The following is a 14,972-nucleotide window of genomic DNA, read 5'->3' as shown; positions in this document are numbered from 1 at the left end:
CTGGATGAGACGTTTCTCCCTCTGAAGTGTGAAGCTGAAAGCCGGTTCATTAAATATAACATTGGGAAGAGCTTAGTTACAGCATCTTACTTTTTTGGACTTTCATGCAGTGACAATGTGAGATGATCAGTATATCCATCATTGCTCAATAGAAATACAGCCCAGTTGTGCTGCCTAAAACATTTTTGTGCTTAAGTAAACGGACAAAAAGCACCCTTAACATGACGCAAATTGACAGAAAAGTTCAGCTTGTTGAACTGGAGCGAAATTTTGCCGCTCCATTCGCCCTGTTCGCTGTGAACGCACACCAGTCAAGATACAATATCTCGAACCAAATGTTTGTACAAAAAAATTCAACGTTGAAATGTTAAAATGTGTGGATTATTCCTGTTCTTCTAAAACAGCTCTACTGATTTTAAAGAAAGTTTTAAAATGTATTTGCTTTTTTGTCCTTTACACCATTAAGCCCATATAGTTTATTAAGTACACAACCTCTGAGGGTCTGTATAGAAACGCTTCCACTGGCTACATTTAGGATATTAGCTAACCAAGGTCCAGACTTCCCACACAGTCTGGAAAAGTAGGGAATTTAAGTAATTTCCAGATCTGGAAAAGTATTGAAAAAGAAAAGAATATGAATTTGTGGATTTCCAGTTTTTGTTCCCTGCCCTATTGTCTGAAGGGTTACAGGCAAAATAAAGCTGAAGGACCAGGAAACAGGACTTAATAAATGTTCAGTTAAATATCCAAATAAGCAAGGAAAAAAAAGGTAGTCAAGAGAGAAAAGATATAAAACCATGTGGCTCTTCAGCTTTTAAATTAAACAAAAAAAGTTATCAGATACAACAGGAGAAGCAGAAAGCTTCCCCACAGGCGTTAAAAAGGACACAAAAATATGCTACTTTAGAACAAATGTGTGACAAAAATAATGAAGTTAGCTGGAATTTAGCATAATCCAGATCTCCTCTCTTACTTAAAAGATCAGATTGTATAAACTGCACATGAATCCGTTTCTGAAAACTATAGGAAAAATAAGATTCATACCAGTATTGAAATCGTGCCTGAAGACCAACGATTACCTCTCTTGAGTTAAATTGGTTGCTGTTCAAGACAACAAATAGTAAAAAATCAACAGAACATGGAGACCATTTATTTTCAGGTTGTCATGGGAGACTGATGATTTGTTTCAGAGGGAGGCGGTGAGGGGAGAGCTAAAGCAATCAAAGGGCCACAGATGGATGTTTACTTGGAGCTCTTTTAAGAGACACCTTTAAGATCCTTTTCTCTTTTTGTTCAATGACCACTCATTAAAGAAGGACAATAAATGACCTGAATTTATTTACAACGTTTGTCATCATACAGACCACTCAAAGCCCTTTACACTAGAGCCACATTCTCCCATGTATGTGTCAATAAACTGTCCACATCTACATAAAAATAAGAGAGTCCAGCTGAAGTGCTGAAGAGCTCAGCCTGCAGAGGGCGCTGTTGTCTTTGGCAAACATTTCTTCCAGCTGTAGGGAGACAGGCGATGGGAGGCAGGACAGGCACATTTAAAGCCTCCTCTTCTGTTCACACACACATGAGAGCAGCCTCCATTTTTCTGGTGGCACTCATCGATGTCTGCAAAAGAGAAACGGAAGAAATGTTGATACAGTATTCTTGCACAAATGCCCTTGCACAATCAATTCTGCACATACAAATGTTTTTCAAAAAATACTCACCTGTACACTGTGACTTCTCCTGCATTGTCTACATTTAAATTGCTTACTTTTAATCACTGCTGCACCTTATACTGTAATTTAATTTTACTGCAATTTACAAGCTGTATGCAACAAAATTTTGTTCTGTACGCACTCTGTGCAAATAAAGTTGTCTAAGTCTAAAACACTTGTTATGCATGTAAGAGATTAAATCTGCAGTAATACCTACAATGCTGATATTCCGGATGACTTTTTTAAATTTAAATGTCGTTGGCATAATGGTTCCAGCATGTCCTACCCTCTCTTTCAGGTGTCTTCATAAAGATGTCTGACTTCACTAACCTTTGCAGTGTCGCCCATTTCCTTGCAGTGCGTATCCTCGGGGGCAGATGCAGCGGTGGGAGCCGGGCAGGTTGATACACCGCCATTCACACATATTCTCCAGGCACTCGTTTATATCTGACAAAACAGAGACACACCTCCAGCTTGGACAGCAATTGCACAGACCCATTGAGACTATTCTTCTATCCCTACCTACACACTCCTGCTTTGGGTTTGGTCCAGTTGAATCCTGAGGCGGAGCGGCCGGTTGCTTCCTGTATCCGGGCGGACACTCCGCAAAGCAGCTGTGTCCGTCTCCTGCTAAGATGTGGCCAGAATAGCAAGAGCATCGGTAGGATCCAGGCGAGTTGTGACAGCGCTGCATGCAGGGCCCAAGCTCACCATTGACTGCACATTCGTCTATATCTGGATCAGATAAGACGCTTCAGCACCATGTTGGGATGTACAGATGTGTCAACGTTCGGACAATGTCTCTGTTACTCTGATCAGCTTTGCAAGTAAGAGGTTGACAAAAATCAAAAGGTCACATTAATTATTTTGTGCTATGAACATTATTTAATCAAATGCAGTTTAACGTGGCTTAAAAAAGTCAAGAAATGAAGGATGTGGGATGCTTTATAGGTTAGAGTTATATCAGTTTTTAAAGGTTAAATCTCCGAAAATACCCAAAATCATCTATTAACTAAAGCCATTAACTTTATATTAAATATCCACTCCCTCAGCGGCACACTGTACAAAGAAAACAAACAAACAAAAAACAACAACTACACCACATGCATAATCCTCTTATCTCAACAGATGCCAGATGCTGATATTGACTCATTTATCTTACCTCATCACCTCATACTATTATTATTATTATTATTATTATTATTATATTATATGAGTCTATAAAATCTCTAATTTTATTCATTACATTTCTAACCAGTAAATAGTTGACAACTGGAAAACTGAATATTTGCATATATACAGTAATTTCACATTTACTTAAATCCTTTCATTTATACTGAGTGACCTTAACACATATTTCAAGCTTATGTGCTTCCATTTACTTTAATGTTATGTTATTTAAATACATCAAACTCATTTATTAAATCAAATTCTCAGAATTTCTTCTTCAAATTCTTTGATGCAATTAATTAATTTTCCGATTTTATTTTCTGGTTGTTTCTTTCCTATCTTTAAAATTTTGCATAACTGAGAGGCAGTGAGTTCATTTTTGTAGTGATGTCACATTGTCCCTTACATATGACAATACATTTGGGTTGAATCTAATTTATAACACCAAAGCACGTACCTGGATTAATACCCAGTTAATCAAGTAGTAGATGACAAGCACCCTTCTGTTATACACCCACTTAAAATCCTCTATCTACAAAGTTCTGAAAAATATTTACCCCTTTCAGGCATTTGCGTTGTTTTGGTAGTAATTAAATGTTAAAGCTTAACATCTAAGAAAATTTGAGTAAATAAAAAATTTAAATGATGATTTGATTTAAAGGGGGAGGGGGAAGCTATCAAAAAAAGTCCTTACCTTATGTGAAAATGTAATTTACCAACTTAAGCCATGACTAACCACATGTTTTTGTACAGGTTGACTCGCCACACACAGGCTTGATTAATGTCAGACCTGTAGCAAGGAAATTACTGAAATAGAACCAGTCTGGCAACAAAAAACAACAAATCATCACCACATCTAAAGAAATTCAAGAACAGATGAGAAACTAATGCTTCGGGATTCTAGTAAACCACAGTAAGAACCATTATTTACAAGTAAAGAAAACATTGAACAGGGCGTGCTTGTGGCGCAGCAGGTAGCGCGACCCTTATACGGAGGCCTAAGTCCTCGACGCGGTCGACCCGGGTTCGAGTCCGACCCGCGGTCCTTTGCCGCATGTCTCCCCCTCTTCCACCCCCCTTCCTCTCAGCCTACTTTCAGATAAAGTGAGCCACTAGAGCCGCAAACAAAAGAAAAGAACAACAACATTGAACAGACATGCATTCCTATCATTTATCAAACCTGTGTGTGGCTAGTAAACCTGGACCCAAAAACTTTGTTTATTCATTATTGGACATTACCGTATATTTGCATAAGGTGATGTTGGGTCTGTTTCAGACCTTAAACTCAGGTGCTCCTGGGTTATGCAGCAGAATAATGATCTATAAAAATAAAAACACTGGCAAATCCACCTCTGAATGGATAAACAATACTAGATTGTAGCTTTTGTAATGGTCTAGTCAAAGTCCAGACTTAAATCTGACTGAGATGCTGTGGTATAACCTTAAACAAACCCTTTCAAGCTCAAAAACTCTCCAAAGTGATTGAATTAAAATAATTATACATAGAAGAGTCACCCAAATGTCTTCCGTAGTTATTTAAAAAATGACAGCATCACAAAAACGCTTGATAGCATTTGTTCTGAAGTTATTACGTTGTCAGTCAGGGGATCTTGATAAGGACATCTTTTTTCCGTACAACATAAAAACAATTATTTGAAAATTTTATTTTTTGTTTAAATCTGATTATCTGAAACATCCAAGTCTGGTAAAAAAAAAGGGGGGGGGGACATAAGTCTGTAAGGGGCAAATATTCTTCATTGCAGTCTACCAGCATTTACCACAGCTCAGTTTAATATTAAGTAAATGCTTTCCCACCTTGGCAGTGGCCAACTGCGCTCAGCTGGATGAAGCCATCTGGACAGGAGCAGTGGAAGCTCCCGGGAGTGTTAACACAGCCAAACATACAACCTGTGACGGCTGCAGGCAGCAGGCACTCGTCAATATCTGGAAAGATGTGGAGAAGAACAGTCGGTTTACTGGGGAGAAAATCCCATAAAACATGAATATGGAAGCACACGCTGTCATCAGCACACTGGTGGAGGAGACCTGGTCCAGAGCTGGTTGGTACCTGAAGCGATAGCTGCACCCGAAGGAGCCCGACGTGTTGATGCGTCTCTGCTGAAACTGATGCTGTCCCTCTGCACACTCATCCAAAGCTGCATCCATTGAAGTGCATCGGCTTAATTTTAGGTGTGGAGTCCAAATAATAATCAACTGCTAACGTTTGCAGCCATTTAAAATATAGAAACATTCACATAGCAGGCTACAGCCACTGGCAGACAGATACACGGACAGCAGGAGAAGAAATAGAGCAGCAAAACATGACAGGTTGTATCCTAAAACCTCTCAGATGTGCGTTCACATTGGCCGGCCGCCGTTGGCCTCTAATGAGCAAACCGTGACAGATGCTTTCCTGCATCCCGTCCCTCAGACAGGAAACAGAGACAGAAGAGGAGTCTGTGTTGAAAGTCGGACCAACATGTCTCCTACCTCATCTCTCTTCCTCTCTGTGTGCAGAGGACCCAGATAAACAAATAATAATGACAGGTTGTCTGGGAACAGGTATGTGTGTAAAGTACCAGGTGTCTGAGCTCCACAACCATCTCATAAATCTCTCAGCTGATTTGGGGTTGTCTGTTAACCTTTAAACACCAAACATCCTAATGTGAAGGAACTGCGTTATGAAGGAGATTTGCTGTTTTTGCAGGAACATGCCTCAGCTGTTAAAAATAAGCGCGGCGAGGGATCAGAACACTACAAACCCGCAATGGTAGCCAAAAAAAACCCCAACATGCTCAACCTCTGGTTTGTGTGTTAGAGTTCTGGTTGTAGGTTGATTAGCGAGAGCAGAGCAGAGAACAGCATTTGTTGTTAACTGGACATGATGTCAGCTCAAAAAAGAATAAAAAGGAAACAGGGACATGATTATCTGTTTGACAGATTACCAACACCAGGGGAGATTTTTCTTTAAGCACAGACTAAAACCGACATTGGATACCACTCCATAAGAACTGACACAATTCATTAAATGGCAAATTGACTGAATTATTTTAGTGCTTCTTCAGACACACTGACCTCTTAAGGCACTTTATATTATGGCCACATTCACCCAGTTGCACCCACAAACATGCACACATTTATTGGAGTTAGGTGCTTTCCCCATCAAAATGTGTCAGGAGAAAAAAAGCTAAAATCAAAACCTCAACTTTCAGGCTGCAAGACAAGTATTCTACCAACTAGTTAACAATTACCCCATTAATGGTTTAAATGATCAAACCATTGTTGGATTTTAACACTTGATCCAACAACCCAGAACTTAAAAAATGTTAACAGTTTGGCTGTTAACATTTGGTGGTTAACAGCACCAAACCAGGCTGCAAACATAAAAAAAAAAGAAAAAAAAACTGTACTGCAAATTTTAAACAGTCCACCCACGAGTCAGTAGAGAATAATGTGCTAAAAGTGTGTGAAATTTTCGAAGAAAAAAAAAATACTTATGCATATTAATTTGTAATAATAAGTCAAAACTATGCAGTATCATTTGTTAGAACATCTTGATGGGTATGAAAAAATCAGCAAAATACAAATTTAAAAACGTTTTGTCCCACCAACATTTTTTTTTTATTATGAAGAAACTTCCACCTCTGAACTTCTTATCATTGCTAATTGATCAAATAGAATGAAAACATAATAACCCTGGTCAAGTCAATGTAAAAACAACATAAGTTATGTATTAAATGACTTTAAACTCCAAAATGAACAGAGACATTAAAATAACTGAAAAAAACCCCAACATTTTAATATACTCTTAAATTCCAACTAAAAGCCTAACCCAAGCTTATTAAATTAATAAAAAAGTGAGTCGCATACATTATTTGAGAGTCTGAATTATTATGTCCTCTAAAGTTTATTATTTATCACTAAGTTGAATTTTAAAGCAAGCTCACAAGAAGAAATTAGTCGGATGAGTTAGCATCACCAAGCATGTCGCCTCAATGGATCATGTGATCATGTGTGGAAATGCAGAATTTCCCCTCTGTGGGGCAATAAAGGATATTTCTATAGTAATAAAACACAATCCCATCACCTACCCAGACAGACAGGTGTGACTCCGCTCCAGACGCCTCCTGGCTGGCAGTAGCTGTTCACGTCTCCATGAGCCAGGGTATACCCAGCGTAGCAGGCGTACTGGATGTAATACTTAAAGTCACTGGGACCCGGGTTCTCTAGATGGTGAAAGTACAAAGTCCCATGAAGAGGCACGCGCGGGTTTGAGCACGTAGTTTGGAAAGGGACAACTGGCTTTGAGGCGCTGGTCAGTGGGAGGTGGTGAAATCCCTTCCAGAGGGATCTCCGGTCAGTGGAGGTGTTTGAAGGTGTTTTAATACCGGACTGGGTAGAACTGGGAGCCGAGGAGGCTGAAGTGACAGGTGACGAAGCACAGGGAGAACTTGAGGGCAGGTACAGAACATCTGGAAAAATAGGACCACCTGGTGTGGTTACAAGAGGTGGCTTCAGAGGATGCCAAACCCTCAGACCAGAAAGTTTTTGGGGAAAACGTTTGTGTAACTTTACCCAAATTTCCTGGGGATTCCCGTGAAGTTTGCGCCACCGAGTCAAACCCTCTGGCCCGCTCAGTTGTTTCTATCCAATCGCTGGAAGATTGGGTGTGCATCGTGAGGTTGGCTCTTGGGTTCGTTAGATTGTTTCTCTCATTTTGGAACATATTGAATGGTGCATGAAGCAGCTGATCAAGCCTGAGGTCTGGTTGCTCAGGAGCCTTGTCACCAACAGGACTGAAGTGGAGATGAGGAGGGTTCTTTGAAGCTACAGAAACCTGGTGTTTGGAGAGCGCGTTTAGGTTTTGCAGACTGTTGACGGAAACTGAGCTCATAATGTCTGCCTCTGAAACAAAAGACATAAGTATCAAGTTTTAATTCATACTATAACAGATATGTCTTGAAATTGTCAGAGACTCCGGAAGCGGATTATTCCACCTTCACCTTTGCAGACTGGATTTGTGCTATTCCAGGAGCGGCCCTTGCAGTATATCATTGAAGGGCCGTGTAAACGAAAGCCACTATTACAGCTGAACTCTGCCCAGGAGCCGTCCTCGTTCATCCTGCTGGACCCGTGGAGGATCGCGCCTGGGTGGGAGCATCCCGAACCTGACCAGGAAGGGTCCATAATGTGGGATTTTAAGCAACTTGCTTTTTTTTTTTTGTTTTTCAAAATTGCACAATCCCTTCCACTACTTCAAATTAAACAGTATATACAGAGATTAAAATGATAAAGTCCTAAAGTTTAGAAGAAAATGAAGCACGTTACCAACACAAACTGGGAGGTTTCGAGACCAGAGTCCAGACACACAGCTGTTGGTTTGGTGTCCATGGAGCTTGTATCCCGGATGGCAGCGGAAGATCACCATCAGTCCACCATACCGGAAAAATGTCTGCCCGTTGGCCAGATTCCGAAATTTACTGCATCGCGTGTCTCCAAACACTGCAGAGAGTTTCACGGTCAGTGCCCAAATAATAATAATAATAATAAAAAAAAACATCACACAACTTCAGCTTCAAGAAATACCTGAAACACGGATCAAAGCCAAGGTGACCAGTGCCACCAGAAGTCCCGTCTGAGCTCCCATCTGACAGCGGGCTGCAGAGCAATGCAGTCGTCAGTGCTGCAGCACCTCTCTGGAGATCTGAACGGGAAAGATGGGAGGAGCTGGGAAAGAGAAACACTTGGAGAGTGAAAGTAAAAAGAGTATGTAAAAGTAGGAACTAGAAAAGGAGAATCCCAGGGGTATCACACGGGATGAAGGAAGAGAGGAGGAGGTTGAGCAATGGCACTAATGCTAAATGCAGATACAGAAGCAACATGATCTCATCACACAGCCCTTTTTTGCAAGTACCACCCTTAGATCTTTTTATCACCAAGGTGAAGGCAAGACAATTGGCTTTGCTCAAACAGTTGCGGGAACTAAAAGTGAAAAATCTTCAAATTAATGTATTTGTCCTTGATTTGAGTAGGTAAATAAGATTATCTACCACTGGAATGAGTGTTACTCCTAAAATAAGATAATTAGATATGCTGCACTTGAAATGAGGTGATGGAGGTGAGTTGTTCCTATTTTAAGTGCAGAAAATCTTATCATTTAAACTTATCTGCTCCAATCAAAGACAAATACACTGATTTCAACAAAATTTACCTTACTTTTAGTTTCCTTTTTGCAGTATATGACATCCAAATTCCACCCTTTTTGTCTGTAAATAATTTCCTCGGTGGCCTAATGTATCTGCTTTCTGTTTTCACACGTGTGTAAATGGCTGCTAACAGCTTCAGACAAATCCAAACACATTACTTTCCCAGGCTGACAGGATGCCTGGCTCTTTTTAACAGCTCTCTGTGCGTGTAATTACAGAGGCAGAACACCAGCGTAAAGGAGCCCATTAACACACAAGCACACACCAGAGCAGTCACTTTGGATCACATGCGAAAAACAAACATGGTTGGTATAAAGAAAAGCTATTTTATTAATTTGTGGGAAACGTGATATGAGCTGAATTGCAACTTTGTAATACTGAGAAAAACAATAACAAAAGTCTATAATTTTTGCAGATTTTAGTTGTTTTTTTTGTGGAAAACTACAGATGCTGCACACTACTTAACAGCCAACAAAAAAAGAAGATTCAAACCAACACCTTGAACCTGCTTAAATGAATTTCTCAGGTTGCATTTAAAATTGTATTAGACTGTATGTTTATATGCATTTTCCCCTCAATTATGTATAATACAATATCTTTTTTTCTCTTAAGAAGTAATACAGCGATTATGGAAAGGTATAAATAAAATAATAAATATAAACAAGATATACATCTGTTTACAGTTAATCAATGAAAAAAAAATAGTCAAGAAAATCATAGCATTAAGAAAGCTTGAATACATTTGCACATTATTCAGATAAATACTGAACAAACTTGTGAAACTACACTGAGAAAATCCATATGAACCATAGGAAAGCTTGAAACCCTGAATAAAATTATCATAGTGACTTTTTTTCAGGGACAGGGTCAAGTTTGAGTTTTATACATAGATAATAATTTGATAATAATCAACTTTAAAACATAAAAAGTATATTTGTTTTGCATGTACTGTATTTCAAAAGGTATTTTACATTTTATTTAAAGGCGTTAATAAAAAAGCAGCCAACAAGAGTCGGTGGCAGCAATCAACAGAATCAAGTAATACATCTAAGAAACTGTACATAGTCACTGTTCAATGGTAGACGGGATATAACACGTCTCTTCTTACCCGGCCCTTTTTATGTTTCCCTGTTTTCATGCACATTTCTCTTTGTCCATCTTTTCACTGAGCTGATGATCCTTAATGTCCAGCTTGTGCACCACTCTGAAGGCCTCCAGGAACTCTGTGAAGTCTATGCTGCCGTCCTTGTTGAAGTCAATGCTGCGGGCCAGCTCATCGATGGCTCTGTCGTCAATAGCCACCCCCAGGTGAGCGCTGAAAAGGCGCCAGGTGTGGCGAAACTCCTCGATGGAGATCAGACCTTAACACAGCCACATCCATCATGTACACACTTAAACTGCTGGAGAACATGTTGAACCAATTATAGAATCAAAAATACATTGTAGAGCTTCATTTACCTGAATGATCTTTGTCTATGATGTTGAAAATTATCTCGATGTCTGTCCTGTATCTGAAGAGAGTTTCGGCCAAATTGGGAGCGACCTAAACAGAAAAAAAAAAGACGCAGTGACTAAAACATCCTAATTACGATTGGATAATTAAAGGAACAATGAGCAAAATTTCACCACTAGGTGGACTGTTGAGCACTGTCTGTAGACCAAAACAAGATATGTGACAAGCCACGCCTCTCTCTAACTCCGCTCCAGTTGCCACGTATACGCGCATTTCCATCCATCCATTTTCCATCATGTTTGTCCCTGTTGGGGTCGTGAGGGGTGCTGGTGTCTATCCCCAGCATTCAAGGGGTGAGAGGCGGGGTACGTATGCACACATTTGCAAAGGATAAATACACAGCAAAACAGCATCACCTTTTGGAGTAACTCCTAAAAGGTAAACAATTTAAATGTAGACAAAAGAATGTTTCGGTCCGCCAGACATGCTCTCCATACATTTTGCTTCAATGCTACGTTGCTCTGCCGGTGGCATTTTATGGAGAGGGAGGGTCTAAGCCCTGAGTGGCAGCTGTTCACATGGACGTACAGGTACGCGCAACCTGGCCTGGCTTTTTAAATAAGAGACTGGAGAACAACACAGAGAGATGGTGTGTGACCTCATGCCATATTCCATCTAAAAAGATACCTTCAGTTCTTCATATCGCTATTCTTTTGAGTTCTTTATAGCTTAAATAATGAAATATTGCTCATTGCTCCTTAAATACCTCAATTATTATTTTGGCACCGTTATAAAGTTTGGATTATAGTTCCATATTTCCTATTTGGTATCAATAAATACAATTTTTCCACACAGAACTTCAGAAAATGGGTATAACCAGCTTTTCTCTTTCTGACCTGAGGCAGATGAGCTCCTGTTCCCACATCCTCAAAGCAAGACTGATACTCAACGCTGCCATCTGGTGCCAGATGGACTAAATGTGGACGAAGTGTCCGCCAGGGTAAGTCCAGTCTTAGAACAGACGCCAGTACCTTGGCCCATTCGCCGACTGACACACAACCTGTAACAAAGACGTTGCCTGTGGGTAACAGCTACACATGCTAAGCAGGACGACCACATGTTTGCGCTGGAAAGAAAAGAGAGTACCGGTTGCATTGGGGTCGTACTGCTGGAAGCCTGTCATCAACTCAGATCGATGGGCGAACAGTTTCTCCTTTAGAGCCCTGAGAGCGGAGCCTTCAGCTGCACAAACTCTGCAATCAGTGTATGAAAACATAAACCAAGTACTTTATAAATTCTGACCACTTTTTAGGATAATCAAAGCAGGGGACAGAACTTCCACAGTCCTCACTGCTATTCAAAGGATAGCAGTGAAGACATGGATTACGCAACTAGCAGGCTGGTTTCAGCAACTTTTTTCTACGACTGAAAGCGATTTTTCATAAGATGGCCACATGGCACAATGTAAACACTTTAACCCCGGAGTTCCACTGAATGCGGAAGTGTCGCGGGAGCGCCACGCTTTCTGCCAAGCATCCTATTCCACCAGGAATGATTCAGAGCAGAGCGCCGCTGAATCACCGAGGGGGAAGTAAGGAATCATGGATGACAATCAGCTCCATCTTTTTATAATTACTTCGGCCAGAATTTCATGAAATGAAGAAAACAACAACAGCAACAATCCAACAGTACCCCGCCCTCAAAACCATTCTCATACAGACACCCACCCAAAACACCCGGTTGTCTTTTTCCCATCTACGTACAGTACATTGCTGCATTCATTGTATCCTTTTTCCATTTATGTTTTTTTTACTGTCAAATTTCCTTATCTCATTTTTGTAAACGTAATTTTAAATCTCCCCCGTTCAGGACTTACAAGCTTCTGCGTTACATTGAGGCACAGTCTGCTGAGTGTATACAGCTTCTTATTTTACTGTAGTCTTATTTTTTGTCTGCACCATCAATACCAAGTCAAATTCCTTGTAAGTGCAAACCTACTTGGCGATTAAACTTGATTCTGATTCTGATTCTGAAATAAAGTTCTTTAGAAAAAGACAGTATTCACACACCCCTCTCTCTCTTTTCTTGGCTGTTAGCAGCACACGCTAGCATTTGGGTCTGCAATCAGTTCACACAACGTGACCACGTTCAAATTTGGCACAGACCATTCAGACATGTTTAACTGACTGCTGCTGAGGTCAGGTTGGGTCTGATTACAAACTAAAGCACGGCTTTATGGTGGACTATCCAACTGGGAATCATGAGTAAAATACGGCCAAAAAAATATTTTTGTGTGTCCTGGGCTCAAGCAATGTTTGCATTGTACCTCTGTGTCAGCGTAAGCCTCCGGGTTGTACGGCTGACTTGGTACTGATAGAAGCGAGGAATCAGCTCCTTGCCCAGTTTGATGTAAGCGCCACGGTTGCTTCCCTCCTCATAGTAGTTTGAAGCTGAGAAAATGGTGATCACCTGCAAGACTTGCAAGATTATCTCCACAGGGTCGTACATGGCAAAGTTTTTGGACAACATGAATGAGTTTGAAGTGTCCTACCTGTCCGTTGTGACAGATCTCATAGCCCTCCTGTTTGCACTCATGGGAGCGGATGAGCAGCTGCAGTCCGTGCTGGTGCAGCAATCTACGAGTAACATCGGGGCCGAAGTAGCAGCCTCCGCCTCTGAACGTGTTGGGGCTGCAGCCTTCTTGACTTTTAGGGTCACTCCACAATATGTCCACAATCTAGAAGATACAAAAGTGGACAAGGGTGTTATATTAATATATCATCACATTAGGACAGAGAGCTGAAAAAAAATGTCCCTCCAAATGAATCTCTTACCTGTTTTCATTCCAGTTCCTGCTGTGGAGGCGATGGAAGTGGAACAGAGGAGAGAGAGTCCAGGAAAGGCACCTGGAGCACATTATAAGGCGTGCTGGGAGACGATGGGTATGTTTGGGGTGAGATGCAAGAGGGAGTTCGAGGAGAGCAGAGTGAAGAACAGGACGACGAAGAGGATGAGGAGGAAGTAGAGGCACCGCTGTCTTGTCGGCTGAGCTTGCATCTCCTTTTTCTGAGAAATAGAATAGGTAGCAAAAAAAACCCCGGGTCTTTAGCTAAACTAAATAAATAATGCCAAACTAGGCAACATCTGCATGTGGAGATAAGATGTCAGACCTCAGACTGGGGGTTCTGTGGCTCTCATAGATGCTGCGACTGCTGCTGGGACGAGAGCCGTCTGTCGATCTCAATCTTTTGCCCAGTCGGTGGGACTGACCAATGTCGAGCTGCTCCAAACTGCGTCTGGGAAACCTCAGGGCAGATTTCACCTGAGGGAGCAGATCAGAAATTACACAAGAAAAAAACAACTAATGTACCGTTCAGAACTGTCACCAGAATGACGCCATCACTTAATACCATTTGTTTAATGATATTTCAGTCTATTACTACCAGAAAGTGTTAAGTAATAAAACTACGGATGTTTCTGTAATACTGCCAAAAATACGCAATAGTATTTGTTTACCAAAATTTTTTTTTTTGGCAGGCGAAAACATTAAAAAACTAATTTTATTTCAAATTCACAATTTCTAAAATAGCTTGAAGCAGTCTATCACATACAACCCTAGTATTTAAGTTTATGGTAGCACCATCACAAAATGTTTTGTACCCCCACATACCTACAGTCATGGCCAAAAGTATTAAGAATGACACAAATATTATATTTTTACATGATCTGCTGCCCTCTGGTTTTCATGTGTGCATGTCAGATCTTGTCATCACATACAGAAATACAATTACAATCATATTGTAAGTAACAAAAGCTTTTAATGACAGAATGAGTTAATGCAGCAAGTCAATATTTGCAGTGTTAACCCCTCTTCTTCAGGACCTCTGCAATTCTCCCTGGCATGCTCTCAATCAACTTCTGGACCAAATCCTGACTGATAGCAGGCCATTCTTGCACAATCAATGCTTGTATTTTGTCAGAATTCCTAGGTTTTCGTTTTTCCACCCGTCTCTTGATGATTGACCACAAGTTTTCAATGGGATTAAGATCATGGGAGTTTCCAGGCCATGGACCTAAAATCTCTATGGTTTGTTCCTTGAGCCAGTTAGATATCACCTTTGCTTTATGGCAAGGTGCTCCATCATGCTGGAAAAGGCATTGTTCATCACCAAACTGCTCTTGGACGGCTAGGAGAAGTTGCTCTCGGAGGACATTCTGGTACCATTCTTTATTCATGGCTGTGTTTTTAGGTAAGACTGTGAGAGAGCCGACTCCCTTGGCTGAGAAGCAACCCCACACATGAATGGTTTCAGGATGCTTTACAGTTGGCATGAGACAAGACTGGTGGTAGCGCTCACCTCGTCTTCTTCGAACAAGCTGTTTTCCAGATGTCCCAAACAATCGGAGAGGGGATTCATCAGAGAAAAT

General features: G+C 40.7%; 2 protein-coding genes across 5 annotated transcripts in view; both read right to left on the bottom strand.

The window, feature by feature from the left end:
• Nucleotides 1–1,321: 1,321 nt before the first annotated feature.
• LOC110369274 (latent-transforming growth factor beta-binding protein 3) lies at nt 1,322–8,939 on the bottom strand. 4 transcript variants are annotated; one of them, XM_036136123.1, is made up of 9 exons: nt 8,472–8,939; nt 8,214–8,387; nt 7,889–8,053; nt 7,461–7,790; nt 6,977–7,375; nt 4,701–4,829; nt 2,238–2,450; nt 2,046–2,162; nt 1,322–1,623 (listed from the first exon to the last, which is right to left on the bottom strand). In XM_036136123.1, the coding sequence occupies exons 1-9, from the start codon at nt 8,530–8,532 to the stop codon at nt 1,469–1,471; spliced, it is 1,743 nt and encodes a 580-aa protein (XP_035992016.1). In that variant the 5' UTR covers nt 8,533–8,939; the 3' UTR covers nt 1,322–1,468. The 4 variants fall into 4 exon arrangements, with proteins under 4 accessions (XP_035992016.1, XP_035992018.1, XP_035992019.1 ...); XM_036136125.1 differs by having other exon boundaries at nt 6,977–7,357; XM_036136126.1 differs by having other exon boundaries at nt 6,977–7,303.
• A 458-nt stretch (nt 8,940–9,397) lies between these two features.
• The window catches only part of ppef1 (protein phosphatase, EF-hand calcium binding domain 1), a 32,461-nt gene continuing 26,886 nt past the window's right edge, over nt 9,398–14,972 (bottom strand). Inside the window, 8 exon segments of the mRNA XM_036136122.1 lie at nt 9,398–10,452; nt 10,550–10,634; nt 11,441–11,604; nt 11,691–11,797; nt 12,871–13,013; nt 13,096–13,281; nt 13,379–13,610; nt 13,715–13,866. Coding sequence (XP_035992015.1) covers nt 10,226–10,452; nt 10,550–10,634; nt 11,441–11,604; nt 11,691–11,797; nt 12,871–13,013; nt 13,096–13,281; nt 13,379–13,610; nt 13,715–13,866 — 1,296 coding nt within the window. The 3' untranslated portion in view covers nt 9,398–10,225.

Source organism: Fundulus heteroclitus, chromosome 4 (assembly GCF_011125445.2).
Source record: "Fundulus heteroclitus isolate FHET01 chromosome 4, MU-UCD_Fhet_4.1, whole genome shotgun sequence".
Classification (NCBI taxonomy): Eukaryota; Metazoa; Chordata; class Actinopteri; order Cyprinodontiformes; family Fundulidae; genus Fundulus; species Fundulus heteroclitus.
The sequence above is the reverse complement of the archived record's forward strand: the minus strand, read 5'-3'. Positions and strand labels throughout refer to the sequence as shown.